The sequence below is a fragment of the Osmerus mordax genome, chromosome 19 (assembly GCF_038355195.1).
Source record: "Osmerus mordax isolate fOsmMor3 chromosome 19, fOsmMor3.pri, whole genome shotgun sequence".
Taxonomy (NCBI): Eukaryota; Metazoa; Chordata; class Actinopteri; order Osmeriformes; family Osmeridae; genus Osmerus; species Osmerus mordax.
The window spans coordinates 8,422,512-8,450,271 of record NC_090068.1 but is presented as its reverse complement, the minus strand read 5'-3'; the positions used below and the strand labels follow the sequence as shown (position 1 = coordinate 8,450,271).

At 45.5% G+C, this 27,760-nt stretch overlaps 3 protein-coding genes across 3 annotated transcripts; all 3 read left to right on the top strand.

Moving 5' to 3' along the window:
* The first annotated feature begins 826 nt into the window (after positions 1-826).
* Positions 827-9,190, top strand: LOC136962959 (heat shock 70 kDa protein 4-like). Its single transcript, XM_067256894.1, has 19 exons — positions 827-1,236; positions 2,546-2,603; positions 2,694-2,834; positions 2,980-3,102; positions 3,380-3,479; positions 3,626-3,759; positions 4,016-4,260; positions 4,583-4,659; positions 4,927-5,078; positions 5,298-5,404; positions 5,545-5,678; positions 5,832-6,013; positions 6,366-6,458; positions 6,711-6,866; positions 7,080-7,205; positions 7,392-7,499; positions 7,594-7,713; positions 7,814-7,975; positions 8,177-9,190. Exons 1-19 carry the CDS (start codon positions 1,130-1,132, stop codon positions 8,381-8,383), a joined length of 2,532 nt encoding a protein of 843 aa, XP_067112995.1. The 5' UTR covers positions 827-1,129; the 3' UTR covers positions 8,384-9,190.
* A 5,326-nt stretch (positions 9,191-14,516) lies between these two features.
* LOC136963555 (arrestin-C-like) lies at positions 14,517-27,088 on the top strand. Its single transcript, XM_067257705.1, has 17 exons — positions 14,517-14,537; positions 15,064-15,132; positions 15,319-15,379; positions 15,467-15,511; positions 15,759-15,952; positions 16,061-16,120; positions 16,217-16,293; positions 16,451-16,586; positions 16,759-16,843; positions 16,956-17,028; positions 17,390-17,527; positions 17,655-17,738; positions 17,826-17,849; positions 17,950-18,010; positions 20,613-20,617; positions 26,014-26,146; positions 26,253-27,088. The coding sequence occupies exons 1-17, from the start codon at positions 14,517-14,519 to the stop codon at positions 26,511-26,513; spliced, it is 1,527 nt and encodes a 508-aa protein (XP_067113806.1). The 3' UTR covers positions 26,514-27,088.
* Positions 22,408-25,292, top strand: znrd2 (zinc ribbon domain containing 2). The gene is made up of 4 exons (XM_067256943.1): positions 22,408-22,469; positions 22,983-23,131; positions 24,124-24,208; positions 24,294-25,292. Exons 1-4 carry the CDS (start codon positions 22,454-22,456, stop codon positions 24,752-24,754), a joined length of 711 nt encoding a protein of 236 aa, XP_067113044.1. The 5' UTR covers positions 22,408-22,453; the 3' UTR covers positions 24,755-25,292.
* Positions 27,089-27,760: the final 672 nt, after the last annotated feature.

Below are 27,760 nucleotides of genomic sequence, written 5' to 3'. Positions count from 1 at the left end.
GTACATAAAGTACAAAATCCCAATGTAAAATGAATACATCGTTAAACTATTATTCACATGAGGAAATTACAAATAGCCTCTATGGATATTCAATAGAGTAAAAAATAAAATGGTGTCAATGGACCTTCAATAAAAGGCAACATCCATGTAGTGAGATGCCATGAGTAATGAGATAGATGTCCCGTAAATGCCTTTGGGCCAAACTCTGTGCTCTCTAACTATGGGGTGAATACAATTCAAGAGGGTGAGAGGAATGAGAATATACATATAATATGAAATAAATAAATAATGCTTTGATAGGCTTAATCATCAGGGGTGGGGAGCCGTGTACCTATAGCCTCCTGTGATAAACATATCGTCTACGTGGGTATGGGAGGTGTTCGACAGCAGTGGTCTTCATCCCTGGTCCTAGACTTCTACTGTACAAAGCTTGAGAACCACCATTCATTTGAACCAGATGTGTTGGAAGAAGGAAACATCTCAAACATACAGGACACTGGACCATGGAGACCAGGGCTGAAGACAGCAGTATTCATTTGGATTAACTGAATCCATTAAACATCTCTTAATAGTTCCGCCATAAGGTCCCCATTTTTTTGGGGGGGGGGGGAAACGTAGAATATATATCTTCACATTTTACTATATCTGTGTACTACGGATAAGCATATATTATTTATTTTTATTTATGTATTTGTTGCAGTTGCTCACCATCATTGTGTTTATAATGTATTCATATTAATTCATTTGTTTAATACAGAATTCCCCATCATTGAGGTAATAAATAACTGCATAACTGCGCATGTCAAGCCCCACCGCTAACTCTTCACAAGCTTGTAGAAAGGTCCAGAGTCATCTAGAACAGTCCTAATCTCGCGATAGATTTCTCCTCCTCGCCAAACCACCTTGCGTTTGTGCTTGGTCAAACGCCGGTGTACCACCGCTCAACCAGGATTCCGTAGTCACAATTCTGTGGATTATGAGTCGCATTAGCCAGATACCTTTGTTATAGCTAGCTGACTGTCTTCATTCATTTGCTCTTTTTACATCTCACAATAACTACACGATAATTTTCCTTTTAAATAGTTATTTACGGCAAGACTTCAGCAGTTGAAATACGGCACTGTGAAATATGTCAGTGGTGGGATTTGATGTGGGCTTTCAGAGCTGCTATGTTGCTGTAGCCCGAGCTGGAGGAATTGAGACGGTAGCCAACGAGTACAGCGACCGATCCACACCGTAAGTATATTTGTGATTTAGTTCAGATTAGGAAATAATCATATGGCCTTAAATAAATAAAACAGCAACTTTTTTTTAGAGGGGACGTTTTCAGCCAGTTAGTCTTTTGCGGCCTTGGGGTGTGAGTAGCTTGTGCTAATACTTTAGGCTAGCTAGCTTTCTTAGCCTAGCAATCCAGTGACTTAGCTAGCTAGCTAAATCAGTGGCTTGTGAGGGGTGTTAAATCGTGCACGTGAAATAAATGTTAGCCAGCTATCCCCGTAGTCTGGCTATGAATTACCCATTATTTTTAGCCACGAGGGTTGTGAACATTACAGCTAAATCTCGAAAGTATGGAGATTGCTTGATAAACTATAATTTAGCATGTGACTAAGCACGCAACTAAAGCTAGCAAGCAAGCGAAATCTCGTTTACCTAGGGGTGAGCTTGTGAAGTAGACAGTTAGCTAGACAGCGAACTGACTCGCTTTGCCATTGGTAGCTATCGCCGGTGACGACAACAACCAATCACCAGTTGGAATATTCTAGCAATTTTGCAGTGCGTAAACCTGGTTTCAACTCAAGGAAGATGTAGCAGGCGACTCCAGTGTATGAAAGGGGGAGGGGTTAAATCGGCCAGTTAGTCTACAACGGGCTTATTCGCCTATGTATTTAAAAAAAAGTGTTTAGATTGTGTCCATAACGGATTGCATACGTTGTACTAATCGTCTGCTTTTCAAATGACCTTTCTTTGACATCACCAACTGTTGACATCAATATAGTTGTGGGGTCTTTTTTCCAGGACATCTGTGTCCAACAGTGATGACAGAGATTAAATGCTCCTGGGATGTGCATGTATATGGCATGCGTTCTGTATCGTTCATTGAAAATGAATACATGTTTACTGTATTCAAGTGCAATGTGGACTAAATAGGCCTCAATGAAATTGTTTCGTTCTTCTCTAAATTAATAGTAATAAAAAATTGTAATTGGATTGCCTTATGCGTTAAATTCATGCATTCAAGCCATTGGTTAATATATCTATTAACAATGAACCTAGCTGAATTTGGATAATTTATATCAAATTCCTCCAGTTTTCCTGAAAGTTGAATATATGTAATATTTAACTGTAGGTTTTCCATTGCTTTTTTATGTACTAATGGTCTTAGGTAAAGTACTATTGTATGCAGTCTATTGGTCTACTTAACAATATTTATTGTGGGGATAACCTCTGATTACACAGTCACTGTACTATTAAACTCATTGAACATTGCCTAGTAGCTCATCTCTGTAAAGAGGAAGGTTGTAACACATAGCTTTTTGGGTTACAGAGCATGTGTGTCATTTGGACCGCGAAATCGGTCAATAGGAGCAGCAGCCAAAAGCCAGGTACGTTGTGCACGCGTATCTCCTCACACATTAGAAAATGCTGTGCAAATTGATCATGTATCAATGATCCCCCCTCTCTCCCCATGAAAGGTTGTATCCAACTGTACAAACACAGTTCAGGGCTTCAAACGATTCCATGGCAGGGCGTTCACCGATCCGTACATCCAGTCATCCAAGCCCAACGTGGTTTATGACCTCGCCCAGATGCCCTCTGGGACTACTGGTATTAAGGTACATTTGAAAGTTTTGAGGAGACATCATACACAGGAATATGCCGCATCTGGATGTTCCATTGTAAAGCTGTTTTGCTACTTTATTAGATGTTGTGGAGGTTTTGTCTTTGCATCGAAACAGCCCTCTTCATTTCCGTCCCTAGGTGAGGTACATGGAGGAGGAGAAGGTCTTCAGCATTGAACAAGTGACTGGCATGCTGCTGACCAAACTGAAGGAGACTGCTGAGAGCGCCCTGAAGAAACCTGTCGCTGACTGTGTCATATCTGTAAGCACGTTTTTCCGACCACACTAACCAGCGGCGGTGCTAAACTGTTTTCAAACGACAGCATCAGAGAACAGCTATTTGTTTTAGTTTAAAAAAAAAGAGGTTATGTCATCAAAATGTATTCTCTCATGTGGATAATTGATGTTGCACAGATCCTAGTATCACAGTATCAGTCAAAGTGAAGAGACCCTGCAGTTGGTCTTGTGCCCCTGAAATAACCCTTCTAAGGCTCAAGTTGGTGGTGCACAGTGGTGATTCTATGGCTCTTTACCTCCAGGTGCCCAGCTTCTTCACTGATGCAGAGCGCAGGTCTGTCATAGACGCAGCTCAAATCGCTGGGCTCAACTGCCTACGACTTATGAACGAGACCACTGCGGGTTCGTAGCAACAATGCGTCACGATAGACACCGAGAAATGCTAGGACATGCTCTTCTTGACCTGGACATTTTTGATGAAATGCACTTGCATCATTTTAATATATCATCTTTCCTGTTTCGCGTCCTGTTTTGTACGCGTCTTGCAGTTACACTGGCATATGGGATCTATAAACAGGATCTCCCTGCCCCTGAGGAGAAGCCCAGGACCGTGGTGTTTGTTGATGTGGGCCACTCTGCGTATCAGGTCTCAGTCTGTGCCTTCAACAAAGGAAAGCTGAAGGTTGGTTGTGCCCCTTCAGTTCACTAATGCCAGTACAGACCAAGGGAAGAACAATCAACATGCTGTTAGCTTTGTTTACACTCAACAACCTGGTCTGGCCTCGGCTTTGGTGTAGATCTTTTTTATAGTTTTAATTCTTAAAAAAAAAAATCTTTTTAATTAAGAGTTAAATAGTTTGTGATAGGTAAAATACTTGGCTGTTCTGTCAACTATGTTTATATTGCCAACCAACCGAACATCTTTATTGTCATCTCAGATTCTGGCCACTGCTTTTGACTCCGAGTTGGGAGGCAAGGCCTTTGACGAGTTCCTCGTGAACCATTTCTGCGAGGAGTTTGCCAAGAAATACAAGTTGGACGTGAAGACCAAGCCCAAAGCTCTGGTCCGCCTCTACCAGGAGTGCGAGAAGCTCAAGAAGCTGATGAGTGCCAACTGTTCTGATCTGCCCCTCAACATCGAGTGCTTCATGAACGACATTGATGTCTCCGCAAAACTCAACAGGTACCACCCATAACCCCCGACCTCTCATAGTACTTGGAACGTTGCTGACATTGAAATGAACAACTAGTCCCACATGCACCTCCGTAGGTCTGACTATTTGGGATGGGTGTATATTGCCCACCAGTTGCCTGGATACAAGTCTTCTAATCCATCCCATCCCTGCTGAGGTCCTAGGAACAGAACGCTGCTTCTTGTTACATTCTGGCTGCTGTCCTACCATGTGATAGGAAGTGTTTTGAATCCGTGTGTCTTGGCGTCATGATTCGAGCAGCTGTTTGTGAGCACCGTGCCTAATAATATCCCGATGACCGTGTCGTCGCAGGGGCCAGTTTGAGGAGATGTGTGCAGGGCTGCTGGCCAGAGTGGAGGCTCCCCTCCGCAGTGTCATGGAGCAAACCAGTGAGTTGCCGTGTTTGTTAACAGTAACAAGAGTATCCCCTCAGCAACGCGCCACTTTAGTCATGCCCTCCCGGTGACTATTCATACTACATTTAACACTCTCATTGGATTGCCACAGTCGTTTCAAACGCCAATCCAGCGTCTCCAAAATGGTTGTTTCTGCTGTGTTAGGAGAAAGGAAGGATGTGTGTTTTATCTTTTCTTTTTTTCTTTCTTCAAACATCAACCTGCATCATCTGACTAAAGTGTTTCCTGTTTCCTTTCCAGAGCTGAAAAAGGAAGACATCTACGCGGTAGAGATAGTGGGCGGCGCCTCCAGGATGCCGGCCATCAAAGAGAGAGTCAGCAAATTCTTTGGGAAGGAGCTCAGCACGACTCTAAACGCAGACGAGGCGGTCGCAAGAGGATGCGCTCTGCAGGTACTTAACGCAACGCGAGTCACACCGTGTCCCATCCAAACTCCTTCTAGGTCAGGGGGGGTCAGCAGTATGCTTTCGCAATACCGACTGACCTGTAGCGTCATTCGTATAATAGTTGGTAAGTGTGTGGTGCAGAGAGGTTGAGAGGAGACATTGAAGGTGTTGTGCTTAACGCCACCCCCCCCCCCCCCCCCCCCCCTCCTCATGTTCTCTCCCCAGTGTGCCATCCTGTCCCCAGCCTTCAAAGTGCGCGAGTTCTCCATCACCGACGTGGCCCCCTACCCCATCTCCCTGAAGTGGAACTCAGCCGCGGAGGAGGGGCTGAGGTGAGAGCTCCGACCACAGGAGGACGTCCCATTCTAGGAAACACCGGGACACTGAATGCCCTAATGACCTTGAATACTAAACTCAACTTTGTCGTCTCAGCTGACCGATCAATTGTTTGTTTTGGTCTCTTCCAATCAAGTGATTGTGAGGTGTTCCCAAAGAACCATGCAGCACCCTTCTCCAAAGTGTTGACCTTCTACCGGAGGGAGCCTTTCTCCCTGGATGCATACTACAACACCCCCAAAGAGCTGCCCTACCCGGACCCCACAATAGGTACCCGTAGTTTCTGCAGCCTGGTAGGCTAGCATGTATCTCGGTTCCACTTTGGAGTGATCATGTTACTATTAAAGCAATGACTCGTAACGTAGCTTTTGGTGCTGCCATGCTGCTCTGCATGTCTAATCCCGTTTCCCTCCACCCCTCCAGGGCAATTTATGATCCAGAACGTGGTTCCTCAAGCCTCTGGCGAGAGTTCCAAGGTCAAGGTGAAGGTTCGGATCAACGTCCACGGGGTGTTCAGCGTGTCCAGCGCCTCCCTGGTGGAGGTCCTCAAGCCTGCCGAGGGGGAGGAGCCTATGGAGACGGAGCCAGCTGCGAAGGAGGAGGAGGTTTGTTAGAGGGCGTGTGGGTGGGTGATTTGTTGGCTTGGCTGAGTGCACACTTGTTACTCTGAACACAATAGCAAGTATGCACACTTACACCCATTCGGAAAAAAATGACTAAACTCTCGGATTCAGTGAAAAGTTTTTTTTGTTTAACTGTCGTAATTTTTGGGAAAGTTCATTTGACCACAAAATGTTGTATTTTCATGTATCTCTTATTTTAAACCACACAAACTGTTATGCTAAGATTTTGCCATTAATGTTATTCATCAGCTATTATCCAAAGGCAGGAAGTAAGGACATACTTGGTCTCGGGGCCAGGTAACAGAATTTATCATGGTTCCTCTCACTTTTCCAGAGTAAGATGCAGGTTGACCATGATCAGCAGAAAGCCCAGGGGGACAACCAGAAAGAAAATGGAGACAAGAAGTCTGAGACTGAAGACATGGAGGTAAGCGGTCATGTCCTCAGCCTTTGACCTCATCAGAAACTTCTAGAAAGTTTGCAGGGTCTACCCTATCCCAGCCAGACGCCTGACGTTATACATGTAGAAACATCCAAACACAAAGTTTGAGGAAACGCATGAAAGATATTGATTTGTTTTTAAGCTTTGGATTCAAGACCATTGGAGCTGTCATAGTGTACATAGTTTATAGAGACAGCAGATTGTCCACTGCTCATTAAGAGTTGTCTTCCCCCTCAGACGACCGCGGAGGACGCCAAACAGGAGAAGAAGACAGACCAGCCTCCACAGGCCAAGAAGCCCAAAGTGAAAACAAAGATCGTCGAGCTGCCAATCGACAACAGCCTGCACTGGCAGCTAGCCAACGACACACTCAATCTGTTTGTAGAGAGTGAGGTAATGTTCCAAGACGGCTCGGAACCACAACCAGTCCCCATAGCTCGCCTATTTATTTCCCAATGACCTCATGGCCGTTGGGCCCCCGTTTTTCGCCCACAGCCCAGTCCGAATTTCAACAGTTGACTTAGGCTTGTGTAGCATGAACGCGTGACAGAAGTGGACACGGCGATGGGGGATGGGTGTAAATGTGCAATTCCTATTCGCGCGCAGGGGAAGATGATCATGCAGGACAAGCTGGAGAAGGAGAGGAACGACGCCAAGAACAACGTGGAGGAGTACGTGTACGAGATGAGGGGCAAGCTGCACGGAGCGCTGGAGAAGTTTGTCGGGGAAGCGGTGAGTAGACACCCGGGGGTGGGGGTGGGGTGAACGCCTGCTCTGGGGGGGCAGGTTCTCCCATCGCTCGTTTGGGTTTGTTTTCTCCTCCAATCCACTGCCTCCGGCCTCGCTGTGAAAGGAGTGGGATAATGTAGGCGGGAGAAAAAACCAGCGGTTTCTTCTTCTCTCTCCCTCCCAACGCAGGACCGAGACACGTTTTCTCTAAAGCTGGAGGACACAGAGAACTGGCTGTATGAAGACGGCGAGGACCAACAGAAACAAGTTTACATCGACAAACTGGCCGAGCTCAAGGTAACCATGAGCGACGACCTGCCCCGTTTGACAGGCGCCTGAGACGCTAGCGTAGGCAGAGCACGGTCTGACCACTCCAGTATGTCTCCCACAGAAACTGGGCCAGCCCATCCAGGACAGGTACATGGAGGCCGAGGAGAGACCAAAAGCGTTTGACCAGTTGGGCAAACAGATCCAGCAGTACATGAAAGTTGTCGAGGCATACAAGACAAAGGTATCGGAGATGTTCTGTTATTACACCCATGTGTTTCCATGATACTGTGATGGCTGTGTTCCAACCCTGACTATGTCTCTGTGTGCTTTTTGCGTTTCAGGAGGAACTGTACGATCATCTAGATGCGGCCGATGTGGACAAGGTGGACAAGCTGGCTAGTGAAGCCATGATCTGGATGAACAGCAAAATGAACCAGCAGAGCAAACAGAACCTGACCCTGGAACCTGCGGTGAAGGTCACAGAGATCCAGGCCAAGATCAAGGTAGCTATGATGGCTTGTTGGCCGACGATCCGCCCATTAAGAAATACTTTTGTAACGGAGCGTTTTGGTCTCCCTACATAGAGGCACCGTAACATCAGCCCCTTCAAACCTGAATCCGCTTGAAACACGGTTCGTTGTCTGAGACGTCAGCATGCGTTCCCCCCCCCCCCCCCCCCCCCCCCCCCCCCCGTCTCGTTCCAGGAGCTCTTCTCAGCCTGCAACCCCGTGGTCTCCAAACCCAAGCCCAAAGTGGAGCCGCCCAAGGAGGAGAAGGGGGAGCAGAACGGCCCGGTGAACGGACAGGAAGAGCCGGACGCCCAGCCTGGCAGCCCGGAGAAGACCCCCGCGGCAGACCCGGCCCACCCAGACACTGCTGAGAAGAAGCTGCCCGAGATGGACATTGACTAACTTCACTGCTGCAAGCCACACCTCCTCCCTCAGCCATCCCTCCATCCCTCCCTCCCCTCCCTCTCTTCATGCCTCTCCCAGCCTCACTCCATCTGAGATTGTTGTTGTTGATAGCCACTCTTTTTGTCTGGTCAGACTATTCCTGATGCATACATACTCTCAACAATCGGCCTATCTGGCATGTTTAATTCCTTTTTGTTAGGGTTTTTTCGGAAAGAGAGAAAATTAAAAAATGACGCCTATTGATCAGCCTGTTTGACATGCGTCGTGAGCGCAGGATGAAACCGTTGCTTTCTCTGTGTCACTTGGATGGCCGTTCTGTAAAGATTGTTATTCAGCATCTCCTAAGCCCGCTCCCACAAAGGATGTCATGCAACGACCGAAAGGGAAACGCAGGATTTTGTTTGCAGGAAATGTTTAGTAGAGTTAAAGTTTGCTGTTGATCCAGTTATGGTTGTTGCCCATTACCTGTCACTCACGGTGCGTTTGTTTCAAAATATATATATAAAAAACTGAAACAACTGGATTGATTTTATGATGGGAGAGTAAAGAGGGATAGTTTACTGAGAGTGTGTTAGGGGCTCATGCATCTGGTCCACTGTCTTGACTTAGATATGATTTAACAGTCATGCAGTATTTACATGTAAGGCTTTTCTCATTCGGAAGCTATTGTCTGTAGGTTGTTCCATGGTATAGCCTTGTTTTGTTTTTCTACTCTACAACAGTGGGAATGGTGATGAGCAATTTGGTGCTGTGTTACCACTCGCCGGAAATGAAAATAAATCAGACATGGTGTCGGTGAGAAGATTATTGAATGCTTTCTGGAGAAAATGTGAAATGTGAGCTATGAATGTCAAATATACTGGATATAGCCCTGATTAGTTACACATGACCACCAGTTACCACTAGAGGGCCTTGTCCCTTCATCCCAATTTCAGAAGATGGAGGAAACGGTGTGCACTCACTCGCACAAACATGTTGCCTCTGCTCCCACACTACACACTGGCCCCATGTTCAACATTCTTCCTGATGTTAACTAGCTTCTGTGTAGGTTATAGCCCTTCACATGCTTTCTCCTTCCTTGTGATTTAAAGAGATGGGATCATTTTTAGTATGCAACGGTCTGTATAGGATACAAAAATAAAATACAAATTCCATTGAACCCACTACTGGAAGAGCAAGTGGCAGAGATGTGATGTGACTGATCTCCCATGGTCCTTTCAGCCACTAGATGTCAACACTTCCCAACTGAGGGGACCTGATGTCGGTGGAAACAATGTCCAGTTTGATATAAACAATTTGACATTTTTTTGTGTTGCTGTTAAGTATCTAACAGTAAGAGTAGAAATGGTTAGCAGCATAGGCCAAACAGCAGCTACTTGACAGGTATGATGTAGAAGGCCCTATTTGTATTGTTCATACAGACATCCTAATAGAAAAATACATTTATAACCGGCTAAAAAAAAATCCCAATGGATCGGTGAGTACAAACGTACAAATCTTGTTGACAGATAAACTGCCGTGCTGGTTAGTACTGTGCATCAGATTGTGGGATCTTCTTCAGAATGAATGCATTCATTTTGGAGGCAGCGATCATGTGATTTATTTAACCTAATTCAGAATATAAAACCAGAACATACAGTTGCTGATGCACAATACATTTTTAGGGCATATTTTATGTATTATGACATCAGAATAGTTTAGTAGAGTGTGTTCACTTTAGTATGGTGAGGATCAGGCCTCAGTCTTTCTACTAAACAAAGTCGTCTCTAGCCGACCCTACACGTAATTGAAGTATTTGGTATTTTACCATTGATTGATTATTCATAGTGAGTGCTTACATTTTCAGGAATACTACAATTGCCACATTCAAAATATTGGAATAGAAACGGGAAATTGAATCCGTTTTGGGTTTTTTTGCGAGCGAGGACAAATTAAGTTCAGTCATTGGTACTTATTGTACCATTGCTTTTCGGAATGAAACACTTGGAGTCACAATTTTAACTCCAACTCGGCTATTTCCATCGGAGCTTAAGATCAGTAAGTGGCTTACTGTAATCAGACAAAGACCTTTGATGTGCAGCCTTCCCAATAAGATGCACTATTACATCATTCACTGTCAGGTGGACAACAATAGGCCACTATTGTTCAATCTTCCAGGTAGGACATGAAACAGGCTTGTGCCCCACCTTGGCCCGGGGCTCTGACGATTACTTTGAGCCAGTGAGGCAGGCTTTAAGGACCACTCTGGGTTTATGGCCTTAATGCTTTATGTCACAAACTAATGGGCCATCTATACTTTCGGGGAGATCAAGTAATTGTGGTCAAACATGGGTGGTCTAGGATTGTCAGTGTCTTCACCTGACCAGAGTTCAGCTGGTCAAATGGACTCACACACAATGTATGTGAGTTTCTAAGCAAGCCCTTCTGACCTGTCATGTGCTCCATTGGCAGTAGGGTTGAAGGGAGGTTTGGTATGTCCTCCATTCTTTACAAATGCAATACACTGAGGACATCTAAAGCTTTTGGGCAATGTTTCAGTGTTTGAATAACAGGCCTAAGGGCTAGGATTTCCTTCAGGAGGGAATGGAGTGTATTTTTAGGCCATTGTTCTAGAGCACAAAAAACTGAAGATGTGAAATCCAAATACTAATGACCAGATATAGCAGGCTAGTGAAGTTACCAGAGTTAAAGTAATCTTGTGTAAACAATTGGGATTACAAGCAGAACACTTGGTCAGGATTACTTTTGTATTCATGTATTTTTCAGTAATCTCGCTAAGGGGTTGTAGGCTTGTTGATTTATGTAGGCTCTAAATATCCTACCTGTTTACATGTCAGTTGTTGACACATTCTTGAGTAACAGTTCAGATATGACCCGGAGTCCTCCGCCGGAATAGAACTGGGAGACTAATCTCATCGGGTCACAATGCCAAAGATAGTCAGTCTTGGGAAGAAACCCAAAGCCACCAGGAAAGCCCTCAAGCTTTCTCACGTGAAACGCACGTAAGTCAGAAATGGACACCGGTCAACCTCAACATTGGTCCATTCCTCAGCATTATTACATTTACATTTAGTCATTTAGCAGACGCTCTTATCCAGAGCGACTTACAGTAAGTACAGGGACATTCTGCCCGAGGCAAGTAGAGTGAAGTGCCTTTCCCAAGGACACAACGTCATTTTGCACTGCCGGAATCGAACTGAAAACCTTCAGATTACTAGCCCGACTCCCTAACCGCTCAGCCACCTGACTCCCTGACTCCCATTATAAAATGTAAACCCTAATTCTGGGTGCTTCAACTAAGGATGTCCTCTGCATGTCGGGGTTAAATGTTCGAGACTGATAATCATTAAGCCAATCGTGATCCCCTTGTTGGCATGTGGTGACTAGACTAAGCACAGATCGATTTAGGTGATGTTCCTTGCACCAGCTCACGTCAAATGCCAGCGTGGCATTTGCTTCCACTGTAGACTGCAGGAGGTGCCAAGTGCTTTAAAGTTAGCAGTCTGGCCTTACATGTTAGGTAGTAGCCTTCAGATGGATGAGAAACTCAGCTACTGAAATGAGTATCATTGAATATAAGAAGAAGAAAAAGCAGTTCAATGGGTTATCAATGACAAATTAAATGTATGAAACCTACAAATTTAGACAACAAGGTTTCTGCCTATTTATAGCCCAGAAACACAGCCCGTCACTGAATCTTGGATCACCTGCTTTGGTTACAATGCCTAGTAGTGGTATTTTTAAGCCCTTTGTAGTCCAAAAACGCTGTCTGCTAATTGATTAATTGGATTGTGAGGCAGACAACGGCCTTTACATGGAGCCAGTAAATCTGGGGGAGGGAGCAGAGGTCCGGGTATAAAGCCTGATGTCAACAGTCAGAGGCTGTACTCCCTGATACTCAATACCTGCCTGAGATCCGTGGAGCATCTGGGGCGCATCCAATCAGGAAAAGGTAAGACGACAGACAATATCCAGGAGAGCATGCAGAGAACTTTCTAAATGACATGGTTAAAACCATAATATGTTGCAGATTGGGGATATGATTTAGAAGTGCATTAGGCTGGTCGTATAGCATAGCAGTGAAAGTAACATTGCAGTTTCTTTCAGGTATTGGAAAAATGTCAATAACAATCTTTAAACCTGTCAATACATTCTCTTCTTCTTGCATCATTAGGTATATAGGCAGCACTCTGGACCTATGCACATGATGGTTCATAGAATTTTTTTTATTTGCTGTCAAGTAGTGTGGCTTTTGCTCTTGATATTGGACTCTGCGGACGCCTATCAGTCAGCTTTAACACCTTTTAAATTAATTACTCTACATGGACTACTTTGTCGTTCAGGTCACATATAGCAGATCCGTGTGTCGGATCCTTTTTACTTGTGTCAGCCAATAGTTCAGGGAGCACTCATTGATGAAAAACCTGAGATGAGGATATGTTTCTTTAAATTTACATTACATTTAGTCATTTAGCAGACACTCTTATCCAGAGCGATTTACAGTAAGTACAGGGACATTCCCCAGAGGCAAGTAGGGTGAAGTGCCTTGCCCAAGGACACAACTGGCAACCTTCAGATTACTAGCCCGATTCCCTAACCGCTCAGCCACCTGACCCTTTGTCTGCACACTGTTTATTTTGAACATAAGTAGACTATAGTCTTCAAATAAACATTTAGAGCTCACTAGGTTAAATAAGCCTGCTTCTAAAATGTAGTAGTTTTTGATGGTTAAATCAGGTATTTGATTCACAATTAGCATTATGTTGGTCGGTTCCTGCCATGGGCCCAGGTCGCTCTCCCTGGTGCTGATTTTACACTTCTGATTGGAGGTCTAAACCCGCGAGTAAAGATTTTTGACAGAAAGATTTTTTTTCTCTTTTCTCCAACTGGCCAATTTGAAAGAAAAAAATAGTTTTTACCATGACCTCTTTATGTATTTAGTTAAGTCAAGTTAAATTAATGGAGTATGACATAGCTACTGGACCAATCCGTTGCAGGTATCCTGATAGGCTTGTTAGACAGCTAATCTTTAGGATGAGCGCTGCTAGTAGTAGCGGAGTTACAGAGGAATAATCCTTGCGAGGAGATTAGGCTGTGGAGAACTAACTACTAACTAACTAAAATGCTGTAATCCCATTCCACCTAATTAGTCCTGCCACTCGGCTTATCTGACAACATAGATCATATCTGTGTTAGGATTTAGGAAAGGTATGTTCATTTTAATTAGACCTTTGCATCAAATCACTCATTTTAATTGTTTTTCTCCACAGAAGTAATCTGCAGGTTACGGAAACATGGCAAAGTAAGTTCAATCTCTCTGTAGCCTAAAATACATTTTATTGTTTCATTTCTATTGGTTATGTATTCCATCCTAAAGTCATGGAGGGCATTGTCTACAAAAGTTCTTTCTCAATAGAAACCTATACTTAGATAAATTCGGCAGCTTCTCAAATGAAGAGCATATGCATGGATCTATACATCTCCTTATAAGACATTTTAGGTAGTGCTACATAAATATTTGTATTTACTGCTGAGAGCACAGTAAAGGGAGACAGAGAGGAGAGAAGTGTGTTTCCCTACCCTTCCACTCTTTCTGTTGTTTTGAGCACCCCTCCCTCCTCCACGACTCCAGGGTCAAGGCCCGGGGCAGGCCCAAAGAGACCTTCAGAACTCCTGAAATGTAACATTGGTCATTAGGGCTTTTAAAGGCTTAAATTCCTGCCAGCTGGCCAGGAGGCCTTGATTCTGCTTGGCATGCATAAATGGCTGTTTGCAAACGTGTTCCACCACTTGTGATCACTTTACCTGAGGGACCCTTTCAATCCGGGGAGAGTTCAGGTGAATCTGTTCCAGAATTAGGCTGCTCTCCACCAAAACTGTTAGGCGGATCTGCAAGATTAACCTTCTGCTCACAAGCACAGCTATTAGGGGAAACGTTTTAGTAAATTGAAATAAGAGAAGTAACAAATGACATTATTAGAACTATAAATACACTTAATAGAAAACCAAAACAACACAAAACATTGGAATAAACTACTATGGAAAATAAATAGAAATAAAGAAAATAACGAAAGAAAAATACAATTTGGAAACTAGAGGGAAGTAAAAAGGGGGCTGGCACAAAGCCATCATGACCCTGCTGTCACCCACAGTAAGAATTAGACATGAACACATGTTCTGTTGAAGAAACCCTCGTTTAATAAGACGTTTCATCCTCCACTATTACGGATCTGAAATAAATTGAAATAAATAAATAAACAGAGTGGGCAGGGTGGTGACGGTCCTGGAGATGTACGTCACTATGTCAGGTATTAACATCCCGGAGGATACTAAGCCTGCCGTGTAAGCCTGCTTCCGTATGCAATGCAGAGGTAGGGACACCCCAGACTATCCTGGAGAGTCACCCTGCCGGATTAGAGGCCAGGAGAGGAGAAGTGAGGGCAGAGGAGGTTGGAGCTTTCTACAGCCCTTTAATACCACCATCCCTGCCTCATAAGGTCGGCTCTCAGACAAAGGTCTTTGCACACACAGACTGTTAGGTGCACAAGCGTGACAGCACCGATTTATAACCTGCAGGAAACCTTCAAATATGGCACCTACACATCGACAGAAGACAAAATAAATAAATAAAAAAGTCCAATGAAAGTCAACATCATGAATAGAAGTACATTTGAAAGTCCATCTCATTGTCTGGTTCTCTCTCTGTTCATCTCAGGGTTTACAAGAAGACCAGTGGAAATGGAGGAGTAAGTGATACCACATCTGCTTGTTTGTTTCTCTAATGCTCGCTTCATTAATTGCTTTATCCAAGAACTAGCATTAGAATGGGTTAGTGTCTCTTTTTAATCTTGTCTAATCAGGTTTCAGCGAGTCCAGCATTGACCGTCTGACTCTCGTGTACTGACTTTGAACTCTGTTTTGTGTCTGAACAGTTAACCCTGTACTTGGGGAAGAGAGATTATGTTGATCATGTTAACATCGTTGATTCTGTTGGTGAGTCGATCTGGAATGTTTATCTATCTACTCTAAGGGTCACAGGTACACAGTTTATTGTATTTGATACATTCAATTTCTTTCCAGAGGGTGTACTGAAGATTGACCCTGCAGATCTTGGAGACAGGAAAGGTAAACTCTCTCAACAGTTTCCTTGATGTAAACATAATTCTTTTTACTAAGAGTTAGCTAGCTCAAAGTTGGTTTTGTTTTATTAATGCTCTGTTTTAGCTAATGCTAGAAAGTATTTCTTAGGTAATTTATCAGAACCAAACCCTACCAGACCACTGTCTCACACATATCCGGTGCACTAAATCCACGGTACTCTCTCCTGTCACTTCCTAATCCGTACACCAACGTGTGGTGACTCTTTACCTAGTGTGGGTGCAACTAGTATGTGCCTTCCGCTATGGCCGTGATGACCTGGATGTCATTGGCCTGTCGTTCAGGAAGGATATCTGGGCCCAGCAGGTCCAGCTGTACCCTACAGGAGGACACAAGCCCACCCCGACCCCCATGCATGAAACCCTGCTGAAGAAGGCCGGCGACCAGGGCCACGCCTTCACATTCAACGTAAGGCACACAAAGGCACACGCATACTTCTCAACACACACCTTGGGCTTTTGTGTGGGATTATGCATGACAAGTTGGGTGTTGATGTGTTGCCGCTGTGCATTGCAGATTCCCACCAACCTGCCATGCTCAGTCACTCTGCAGCCAAACCTGGAAGACAAGGGCAAAGTAAGTACTGTGACGCTTGTTCAGTTATCTATCCCAAAGTGACTCGAGGTGACACGAGGCTCACCTTCTGTCCACTTGGTTCCACCTCACCCTCAGGCCTGTGGAGTGGACTTCGAGGTCAAGGCCTACCTCGCCAAGGAGGCCGACAACCCCGAAGAGAAGGTTGATAAGAAGTAAGTGCCGCTCTCTGCTGACACAACACAAGCCACTGTATCCCATACCTGCAATATCTGTCTCTCAGCTGCAGTATGCACTAGCATGAACTGATGGGTCCTGCTCGTCCTCCTCTCTGCCTTCTTTTTTATTGCCCCTCCCTCCTCCACCTGCTAGAGACACCTGCCGTCTTATCATCCGTAAAATCCAGTTTGCTCCGGACAAGGACACTGCAGGGCCCAAGGCCGACATCTGCAAGAGCTTCATGATGTCCGACAAACCCGTTCACCTGGAGGCCTCTCTGGAAAAGGAGGTAAGGGCCTTGCTAAAACCTCGCCTTCCTACATTACGCAGCAGCACTTACCTCACCAGCTGACCTAGAGTTCTACTGCTTTGTGAACGTTTGTAATCCGTTACTTTTGCAGGCCTATTGAACTGTGACTTATGTTGTGTTTTATTGTAAAACAATGTGGTTTTAACTTCAGCTCTTCTACCACGGAGACCCCATCCCTATCAAAATCAAGGTCAACAATGAGACAACCAAAACTGTGAAGAAAATCAAAATCACGAGTAAGTTGTTGAGAGGTTAGGCTAGAAATGGTTGTATGTCTGCATCTTCAAAATAATACTCATTACACTCTCCCTCCTTCCCTATCCCTCTCTCTCTCCCTCTCACACACAGTTGACCAGACCACAGATGTGGTGCTCTACTCAGCAGATAAATACACCAAGAATGTCCTTAGTCAGGAGTTTGCGTGAGTTTTTGTTTTTGGTTATGACCTGAGCAACATCCAAGGGGGATAGCAGTTATTCCTCAGACTGTCAATGACAGGGGCGTCGCTAGCCGTTTTTTCTGGAACTTTTTGAGCGTAGCCCCAAATGTTATTTTAATATCTCGACAAAAAAAAATGTCTGTGATGTGTGAGTTTGCGTGACATGCTGTAACAGTCAAGCATGGCCTACTCAAGGCCTCCTCAAGGTCCAATGTTAGGTTTGGCCTTAGCCCCGAATGTTAACAATGACTGTCTATGCCCCTGGTCAATGAATCTCTGATTCATCCCTAATCTATTTGACGAAAAATACTGATGTCTATTATGTGCCGCCTTTGTCCTGTAGGGAGACGGTAGAGGCCAGTGCGACTTTTGAAAAGGCACTGACGGTCACCCCCTTGTTGGTAGACAACAAGGAGAAGACCGGCCTGGCCCTGGATGGCAGGTTGAAGGATGAGGACACCAACCTGGCGTCTACCACAGTGTGAGTGTCTGCCCTCCGCCTCCTCCTACACACCCTCACCCCGCCTCGGCTTCAACCTGTTCTGCTAACCCTCATTCTCCTCTCTCCCCTGTGCTCTCGTCTCTCCTTTTCCTCTTTTCTCTCTAAGGCTGAGAGCCGGCATGGACAAGGAGGTTCTGGGTATCATGGTGTCCTACAAGATCAAGGTCAACCTGATGGTGTCTGGAGGAGGGTAAGACCCCGTGACCTTTAACCTTTTAGATCACGTGACTCTCATTTAACTGGACTGACGTGCTTGGCTCTGTGTTCTCCCCTGCAGCTTGCTTGGAGGACTCACAGCCAGGTAGGTGTCTATACCGCTGATGACATCACTCTTATCCAATCAGAGGAGAGCGTTTGATGTGCTTCTGTTCGACGTTCTAATCGGTTGTTTGTCTCCACAGTGACGTAACAGTGGAGCTCCCATTGGTTCTCATGCACCCCAAACCCAAAGGTAAACTAACTGTCCACCCGTCTGCTTACCTTCCTACATCCCCCTTTCTGGGTGCTGTTGTCCTACTAGAAGTGCTGTGGCGCCTTCTACTGGTGAAATGACACTAACGTTACCCAATGTCACCTCCCCCCCCCCCACCCCACCTAATCACTCTGCTGGCATGGACCACTTTGAGCAGAAGTGTAAGTATTAAATAGATATCAATTACTTGCTTAATCTCCAGCATTATCAACATGTTTTGAAAAAAGAACTTCAGGGAAACATTTCAAAACATCTGTAATCATGATGTGAGTGTTAAGTGTGTGCTTAGCTTCTTGTTATGTCTAACCCTGATGATGCCACGCTTCTGATGTTTCTGCAGCCCCCTGGAGTAGAGTCCCTTGTAGCCAGGTGAGATATGTTTTTAGTAAACACCCCACAGTACCTGGAACAGTCTGGTGAGGCATGCGGATGCTCGTGTGTGTGTTTCTAGTAATATAGGGCTAGTAATCTGAAGGTTGCCAGTTAGATTCCGGCCGCTTCAAATGATGTTGTGTCCTTGGGCAAGGCACTTCACCCTACTTGCCTCGGGGGGAATGTCCCTTTTTTGCATCATTTACTGAGGTGTGTGAGTGACTGTTGAGTGTGTGTTACTCTGCAGATCGGATGTTACCCTGCTGGTTGATTAGACCACCCTAGAGACAAGACAAGGAAGAGGAAGGACAGCAGAGGCAGGAGGAACCTGAAGCTTTGAACCGAGGTCCCACACCTAGATCCACGCAAACAGAATATTAGTTTTGTCTCACAAAAAGTAACGAATCATAGACGTTGATGTTGCTGTGTGTTCTCTATTGAGTCCTGTTTGATCTTATGTGACATCTCTATGCAGATATAAACCCATCCATGCCCCCCTATGTCACCTCTTATCTAGGAGGTGAAAGCTCAAAGGGTCATGACCTAGGTACAATTCACCCTCTTCTCAATTCCAAAGATTCCTCTAGTTCTAAAACTGTCAACCAATTTTGTTTTCTGTGATATGTTTCTGTGTATGTGTATGGAACTATTTTTTTGACTGCTCAGTCATTGACCAAAATAAAAACAACATACATACTTCTAAAAGAGTCTTTCATGTCCTTCTCAATTGAGCCTTTTGTAGTTGTAGCACCACCATGAGGCCCACATGTCTGCAGGACATAGAGGCTTAGGACAGGAGACACTGCTAGAGAACTAATGCTCTCTATGAAGTATGGACACTGTATCGTGTATGATCAACATGGATGTTACATGTGAGAACTGTATTTGTCCCCTGGTTAGATAAGGGTGAAATTCAAACTCAAATTCAAAGTACCAAATTTGATTGGACGATGTGTGCAAGCCCCTTCTGGCACAGAGTTAGTGTGTGCATTCCTCCCATAGCTGATTATCTGTTCGTATTAGACCCCTCGAAAGAGCGAAGAGAGAAGCCTTCGAGTGAACAGGCTCCTCCCACCTAGTCACTCACTGACCCGAACAGGCTAACAGCCTTCCAGACACACCTTTTACATACACACATACACAACTGCTGCTACCCACAACTCGACCCCCGCCGTTCCTGTCCTGCAATTCCACATCCAAGAGGAGGACATGAACAGACTCTCTGCTAAGGTGTCTCCGTCTCCGGCCCCCAGCCCCAACCTCCTGCAGCTGCCTGCGCCCACAGGTGAGTGACACGGGACGACATCACCCAGTGTCCAACAGAGGGACCTCCGTGGTAGCCTGATGTTACATGATGTGCTGTGTCCATGGCCTTTCTGTGGAAAGTTATTTATCCAAATATAATGAGATGGCAGTGCTTGTGTCTGGTGCTGTCTGTTCCCTGTGCTGCAGAGGATGGGCAAAGACAGAGGGATGGGGACACTGACTTAGCAGAGGGAGACCGAGGAGGAGAGGTGGAGGAGGGAGAGGCCGAAGGGGGTAAGCAAGGTTGCTGCGCCCACTGCCGGCTGCGGGCGATCCGCCGGGTGGCGTGCGGGCTGCTCCTGGGGGGTTGTGTGGCGCTGGTGTGGGCAGGAGGCACTCACAGCGCCAGGCTGGCTCTACAGCTGCTCCCAGCCCCCTTCTTCATCACCTGGTTCTGCTGCACCTGGAACCTGCTCCTTTTCCCACTTCACTACCTGATGCATCTACTGGGGGCAGGGTCCCCACACGGGCCCGCCACACACATCAGGTGAGACTGAAACCCAGTGACCTGTGGACTGAGACTCGAACTCAACTGCAGGTGAGACGACTGTACATGGGTACCTGACAAGCTAGAGCTAACTCGTAGGATTGAGCTGCTTTATTCCGACCTGCCTACAGCAGCATTGTACCTTAATCCCCACAGCTCAGAATCAGACTGAACAAAGGATTTAACCCCCCCTGCAGCGTTGTTAAAGAAAGCTCAGAGGGAACACAGGTCAGTAGAAATAGTAGAGGGATAAATAGACATTAGCCGTCCGAGGAATTTGAATAGAGGTCTGTAGAGACAGTAGAGGTCAGTAGAGACGTAGAGCTCAACGGGAACTGTCGAGGTCAGTAGAATTAGTGCAAAGCTCAATAATCCCAGTTAAAATACTTGATGTGTGTAGTCTGTGGTGTTGTTTTGTGATGGTTAAGGATGTGTTTGTGGTGGTGCATTTCACGGGTGTGGTTTCCAGGCGGTATGCTGGTTTCCTTGCCGACCAGCCCCTGACGGTTCGGGGGGTGGTGAGAGGCGTGTCTCCGTTTGCGGTGCTGTGGAATCTGTCTGGCTACCTGTACCTGCTGTCTCTCAGACACATCGCCCCCGGCGACGCCTGCGCTGTTCTTTGCTGTAGTCAAGCCTTCCACTTCCTCCTTGCCTGGATTGGGTTAAACCACCACTTCATGGGAGTGAGGGTGAGGGTGGGAAGTGTGTGTGTGATTGTGCACCCTGAAATACTGCATCAGCCACTCACTACTCCAGCGTGGGCGTGTGTGCTGTGTGGGACATTAAACTTTCCTCTCTGTTGTTACAGATTGTGGCCGCCATTCTCTCCATCACCGGGATTGTCATGCTGGCCTATGCAGATGGTTTCCATAGTGAATCCATCAAAGGAGTTGCTTTGGCTGTAGGCTCAGCCTCAACCTCCGCCATTTACAAGGTCCTTTTACCTTCATCCTAAACTTCCACTTGAGGTGCCTGTTGTGGACTGTTGATGAACCTGTGCGTGTGTGTGTGTACATTTGCAGGTATTGTTTAAGAAGTGTGTGGGAGAGGAGCAGTCTGGTGCAGCTAGCGTGCTGCTGACCTGTGTGGGGCTTTGCAGCTGTGTGCTCCACTCCTGGGTGTGTGTGCTGCTTTACCTCACACACGTGGAGTACTGGCCCCTCACACAGCACCTGCCCTGGGACCACCTGTGTGTGACTGCTGCTTTGTTGCTAGGTAAATCTCTCCCACACGACCGGATCACTGCTATTTATGGATGAGAAGGTGAAAAGGGGTCTCTTTATTGCTGAGGCCTTTGCTCCCCCACCAGGCTTCAACGTGCTGGTGCACCTGGGGGGTGAGCTGACCTACCCCTCCCTTCTCTCTCTGGGCATGCTGCTGAGTGTTCCTGCCAGCACAGGTAAGTTCACCACCACAACACAATCACTGGCAGCATAGAGAGATGCAACAATGTTTTCCTGCTGCACCTCAGTGTGTGTGCTTGTGTCCAGGCCTAGATATCTACTTGGGGGCAGCTACTCAGCTCAGCCAGGTGAGGGTGGCGGCAGCGGCTATCATCGCCGTGGGATACCTCCTTTTGCTACTGCCCGAGCACTGGGACGAGCGCGTTCTGGGGTGGGCAGAAGGGCTGTGGCAGGGAACTTAAAAGGCAGATTGACTGGGTGTAAGGCTCCTGAATTGTCTAGTTGTGTGTGTGTATGCATGTGAGGGGGGTTGGGCATGATCGATAAAAATCTATAAATATGTAACTGTATGTGTCTTGTGTCTGTTTGGGTACATTCCTTGTGTATGGCCTGCATCACCTAGATGTCTCTGTGTTTCAGCTGCGTTTTGTACATATTTGAAAATAGCTTGTGTGTAACAACGTGAACAGCCCTGTGTCTCTGTATTCTAACGTTACTGCATTTTTAAAATTGTTTTATTTTACAGTTTTATTTTCATTTATTTTTTATCTTGTTTGCTGTAAGGCCACTATTTTTCCTATGGGATGAATAAAGTACCTACTACTGTTGATACTTGTTTAACTGATAAAAATTATTAACATTTCACTGTGACTACGGACGTACTGTACGTAGGTGCATAATTGCTCATTAACATTATTATGTTTATTGTACTTTTTTCCTGGATACATTTATGAAGTTGTGGACCGTTATGTGCTTGGTCCGCCCATCCTGCAAGTGGCAGTAGTGTAATACTAACTGGTTCCATTATGCACGTGCGTGTACAGTGTAGCGTGCACGTGCAGTAACCGGTCACTGAAGTGTCACTCATGGCATTGAATGCAGGTAACGTTGCAAGAATATTTACCAAATTTGATACCAATATTCATCAATCAGTTCAGCCGACTGTTTTTCAGATATTCACTGTTATAGTCTCTATCGTTTTGTGTCATTCCGGAAACTCCAAGATCCCTCGTCCGTCACTGTCACTGTCAACAGTTGGAAGCATAGCTAAAGTTAGCTTAGCTTGTTAGCTCCTTAGCTGCTAGCAAACCACTTAAGATATTTTTTAAGAATTTCACAAGTAGGAACAACTCAGCAGCTCATATTTTTTGTACACTAGCTGAAGTATAATGGTTGCAGGTAGCTAGCTGGCTTAATTGTTGTGCCTTTTACGTAGACTACTGTATTGGAAAAATTGTAGCTACAGCACTAGGCTAACTGGTAGAGCTGCATTGACAAGTTAGCTGGTTAGCTAGCTAATGTCGTCATTGTTAATCAGAAACGTTTGAGCAGGTTACTGAACTTTTCTAGTAAAATCCCGTGTTTGCTGACTCGCTTCCACGGTTTTCCTTTTAGACGACGACTTTGAGTGGGAACCGCCCTCAGAGGCCGAGATGAAGGTGATCCAGGCGCGGCGGGACCGCCAGGACAAGATAAGCAAATTGATGGGGGGCTACCTACTGAAAGGTTACAAGATGCTGGGTGACTGCTGCGATACGTGTGGGGTGAGATGGCGCTCCGCTGTAGCAGAACATCTTAAGTACTAAAGTACTATTTTGGTGTTATGTGATCTAACATCTTAAATATGTAATTAAAGACTCATCAGTAGGGTTGGGTACCAAAACCGGGTTCCACTATGGAAGCAGTTCCTACGCAACCAGTAGTAATCGGACCGGATTAGAACGCTAATTTCGGTTCCTCATTTTGGTTCCACTAAATGTGTCGACTAAAATATTTTCGCTCTGTCGCTCCGCTAGTCTATCGTTAGCGAGCTAACTTTTAGTGCATTTAAAATGCCTAAAGCGAAGCGCTCGAAAGTCTGGCTGTATTTCACAGCCAAGGATTCCGACATCGCAAAATGCAACAAATGTTTCAAAACGATTACGTGCAAAGGGGGAAGCACGTCGAATTTATTGAAACATGCGGCGACACACGGGATACTTCTTAAAGCAGGGGGATGCACCGTGTTCGACAGCTTGCGGACATCAGTCCCTGGTCCCAGTGACATGCGTATCTTGCCAGAGAAGGCAAATATGGTAATTTTTCTGCAAAAGAACTGCTAAAGTTTGAAGCTAGTTTAGTTAGCATACCAACTCAACATTTATTTTGTTGTTGTACTTGTTAATAGTGTAACTGTTATTTATTGTTAAATTATTGTAGATGTGTGTTAGGTGACTTAGGTTTATTTATTATACATTTAAGTAGCCTACTTTAAAAGGTTAATATATTGTTAAATCTAATAATAATTTTCAATAAATTTGTTTTAAATGAAGGAGCCTTTCTTTGATGTGATTTTTCAGTTTTTCAAAAATCGGTTTATGGATCAAAACTGTTTTAAAAGTACCGGTTCGGCATCGGAGTCCTAAAAATCCAAACGATACCCAACCTTACTCATGAGTCTTTGCTTCTGCAAACAGACACCCCTAACCCAGTATGACATACATGTACTGTAATGTTTGGTACCAGACTAACAAGGGATGTGTATGTGCGTCTGCAGACCATTCTTCTTCAGGATAAGCAACAGAAGTACTACTGTGTGTCCTGTCAGGAGCTGGACTCTGACGTGGACAAAGACAACCCAGGTAGATATTAACCACCCTACATCAAACACAAAGCTTCCAGTTGGTATTCTTCCTTCTCTCTACTTATTTATCTCCACATCCACAGCTTTGAATGCCCAGGCGGCGTTGTCCCAGGTTCGGGAGAGACAACTCGCAGCCCAGCCCGGCCCCCAGGTGAACGGAGGCTCCAGTCAGGCAGCTGTGTCCATAGTTGGCCAGCCCAGGCCCGAGCACTGTGAGGGGGCTGCCTCTGGTCTCCGAGGGCCCCTGCCTCTTCCACCACCTGCCAGCTCCGCCACTTCCATTCCCAGCTTCCTCCCTCCCCCCACACCAGCCGCCCCCCCAGTCCAGGCTGCAGTCCCCCTGACAGGCCCGCCCCCTCTGGCCCCCCAGAGCCCGGCTCTCATGGCTGTGTCGCTAGCCGAGGAGGCTCTGATGCACAAGCTACGTTGGGCCACCCAGGAGCTGCAGGCTGCAGCCTCGGTCGAGAGCAGCATCCAGCTGTGCAGCCTCATCACCAGCTGTGCCCAGTCCCTACGCAGCCTCAGGGAGCTGCATCAGTCATGACACTTAACCACATGGTCTGCCGAACCAGACGCAAATGAAAACACAGATGCTTGGAAGCAACCCACAGACATCGAGGCAGCATAGGAGGACCCAGCAGCCAGGCTCCTCTCAGGGCAGACCGGCCTCCTGTCTGTGTTTGCATGTGCCTGCGTGCGTACATACATGCCTGGGCTATTGTCTGTTGACCTGTGGCGGTACACAATTGTTTATTGACGATTCATTGACAGACTTAATGGGATGCTGGGAAAAGACTGTTTAATTGGTTCAATGTGCTATAAACAATATACTTAAGTGTAATTGGCTGGTATTGATGTATTTCAGAAATGTTCTTTATTAAATCTGACTTCATCCACGGTCATATTCTGCTTCTTATACTGCTTGCTCAGAGTTAGATGAAGCCCAGTTCCAGTACCACTCAACCGCTGTTTGGGTAGTCCCTTATTTCAGTCAAACTGGCCCACTGCATCATTTGAAATTGATCTCAGTATTTTTCCTGCAATGTTGTGACACATGTTCTAATAAAACCATGTTGAAAATGTTTTTGTGTAGCTCAGTCATTGGTAGGGGGTGTGGAAGCATGTTGTTTTGACACAGAGTGACAGACACATACAATGGGGGTGTAACACCAACATTCCATTATCTAAACCATAATCCTAATGAGCTTTCTAGTCCCATAAGGCTGATAAGGACGTCAGACCGTTTCCCTTCTCTCCTTATATAGTGTGTTTACTTCGGCGATGCGCCCCCGCGGCGGTGCGGTAGGACTGGGCGGGGATAATCACGGCTAGAGCAAGGAGAGTCGGGGGCAGCACAAACAAAGGAAGCCGTTGAGGAGGACAATGCAAGGAAACCAGGCATGACTACCTTAGCATCAACGGCTCCTGTAACGTAATGGCTAAATGATTTATCATCCTAATGGCCATGGAACTTTTCCTGCAATAATTTGGTGTTGAGGAACAGAAAAATCACGTCAGTGAGGCACGTTTTATAGGCTGTTGTAAAAATCGATTTGAAATTAACAGCCATTTAATTAATAAACTACAGCGATTTTTTTTCACTGCACACTCACCGTTAGTTATTTCCAAGCACTGGAATATTTTTTTCACTCCAAAATTATATATTTTTCGATAAATTATGAACGGGTTCCAAAACGGTGCTCCGGACTCTTTACCGGTGGGGAGCGTCTCTGCCATTGAGGGACTCCCTCCGCTACCTAAAGGCCTCAGCGGTATCCTGAACTCCAGCGGTGGCTCATGGAGAGACATAGAGAAAGTCTACAGCAAAAGGACTCGCATCCAGGCAGATATCACCAAATCTCGCTTTAGTGATTCGCTTGGACACAGCAAGCCCGCTAGTCTAGACGCGGCACTTGCTGTGCTGCGCAAAGAAATGGTATGACGATGATAAGAATCTACACTTAAAATAGCAGAAGTGAGACTGAATTTCAATATGCCTCACACCACAGCTCCTCACGGTATGAGTCATGTTTGTTTTTCAGGTGGGTTTGAGGCAGCTGGACATGTCCCTCCTGTGCCAGCTGTGGTCTCTCTACGAGTCTATCCAGGAGTACAAGGGAGCCTCCCTGATGTCTGACAGCGCCTTCACCACAGAGAACGGCTACTCTGAAGACGAGGATGATGAGGAAGAGGAGGAGGAGGAAAACCCATCTGGGGTCCCCACAAGTGCCTCTCTCTCTCTCCCACCCACACAGAACTCCAGAGACCAGTGGATCAAAGATTCATTTCACATCCCTATATAGATTCCCATGTAAACCATCACCAGCAGTAGCGACTCTCTGCCTCAATTTTTTCTTCTTCAGGTCATGTATTCCTGCCAGACATAATTTCCAGTATCCTTCTCCTTTCATTTGGCAGCTGTTATGTCCACAGAGCTATTATTTTAACACCACAGCCCAATTTACAGTTTGGAATTGTCTGATTGTCATTCGGAACATTGTTTACAAATTGCCATGACTAGCATTGTACTGGCATCGCTTCTATGGATTTGACCATGGTATAATTATCCTCACTAAAATGCTGGATGTTGGTACAAAAGCTGAAGTCACTGAAGTCTGTCATTTATTGGTATCCAATCATTCTTAATTCTCTATATTTATAAGATTGTAAGAGTCTGCGAAGACTGATGTGAATACACACATATTGTCTGATATCAAGGCTTCATATCTGATCTTCAACATGGTTTTCTACTGTACACTTGACTGAATGTAGTGATGGACAGTCACACAGTATCTATATTGTAACAATGATTTGCATATTTGTCTGTTTGGATCTGTTTTACAAAACCAGATTTAAAAATAAAATCAAGTATCACCCATTGTTGTGTTCATAATTGCCAACCCAGAAGGCCAAAATATCAATAGCTTGTCATTTTGTCTGGTCTCCATACAGTTTATCACCACAAGGTGGGGATAAAAACCAGGTTTTCTAGAAGTGTGGCATTTATTTCCAACAGCATGGTGACAGGATTTCCTCTCTTTCCGAGACATTCGTCCAACACATTCATTACCTCAACAGAAGATCATCCTTCTTGTGCCAGATTACTAGGAAACAGTCTACGCAGGGCCAGAAACACTTATAAGAAAAACTTGGCACTGGCCAAAGGGTACACATAGAGTTCAAACCTAGATGTTTTGCCAATCAAGGCTGGGCAGCGAAAAACATAATGTTCTAGCACTGTCATAGTTCTGCTCTGTGTGTGTGTGTTTCAAGACAGTATAAACAGTTGTGCCAGACTCACATGGTCTTATTAGGAAAGATCCCTGTCTGGTCTGGAACAGGGGGAGGAGAATGGAGAACAGCAGGAGGGGTTTTACTGCTACTCTGGGCTCCTTTAATACATCCATTCTTTTAAAACCCCACAGTGTGTACATCATTCAATCCTACTTTCCTACCAGGAGGTGTCAGTATGTTGAACTGGGGGGAGGAGTGTGTATATGTGTGTGTGTGTGTGTATTAATAGGGTCAACAGATGCACTGGATATTGTTA

What these genes read in the sequence shown, in the direction of transcription:
- znrd2 (XM_067256943.1), top strand. An exon ending in ACTGCTGCGATACGTGTGGG is followed by an intron (nt 23,132 to 24,123) that starts GTGAGATGGCGC and finishes GTGCGTCTGCAG; the next exon opens with ACCATTCTTCTTCAGGATAA. An exon ending in CGTGGACAAAGACAACCCAG is followed by an intron (nt 24,209 to 24,293) that starts GTAGATATTAAC and finishes CCACATCCACAG; the next exon opens with CTTTGAATGCCCAGGCGGCG.
- LOC136962959 (XM_067256894.1), top strand. Translation starts at nt 1,130, where the DNA reads ATGTCAGTGGTGGGATTTGATGTGGGCTTTCAGAGCTGCTATGTTGCT. An exon ending in TACAGCGACCGATCCACACC is followed by an intron (nt 1,237 to 2,545) that starts GTAAGTATATTT and finishes TTTGGGTTACAG; the next exon opens with AGCATGTGTGTCATTTGGAC. An exon ending in TATGAACGAGACCACTGCGG is followed by an intron (nt 3,480 to 3,625) that starts GTTCGTAGCAAC and finishes CGCGTCTTGCAG; the next exon opens with TTACACTGGCATATGGGATC.
- LOC136963555 (XM_067257705.1), top strand. Translation starts at nt 14,517, where the DNA reads ATGACCCTGCTGTCACCCACA. An exon ending in AGATCTTGGAGACAGGAAAG is followed by an intron (nt 15,512 to 15,758) that starts GTAAACTCTCTC and finishes CTCTTTACCTAG; the next exon opens with TGTGGGTGCAACTAGTATGT. An exon ending in GTCCTTAGTCAGGAGTTTGC is followed by an intron (nt 17,029 to 17,389) that starts GTGAGTTTTTGT and finishes TTTGTCCTGTAG; the next exon opens with GGAGACGGTAGAGGCCAGTG.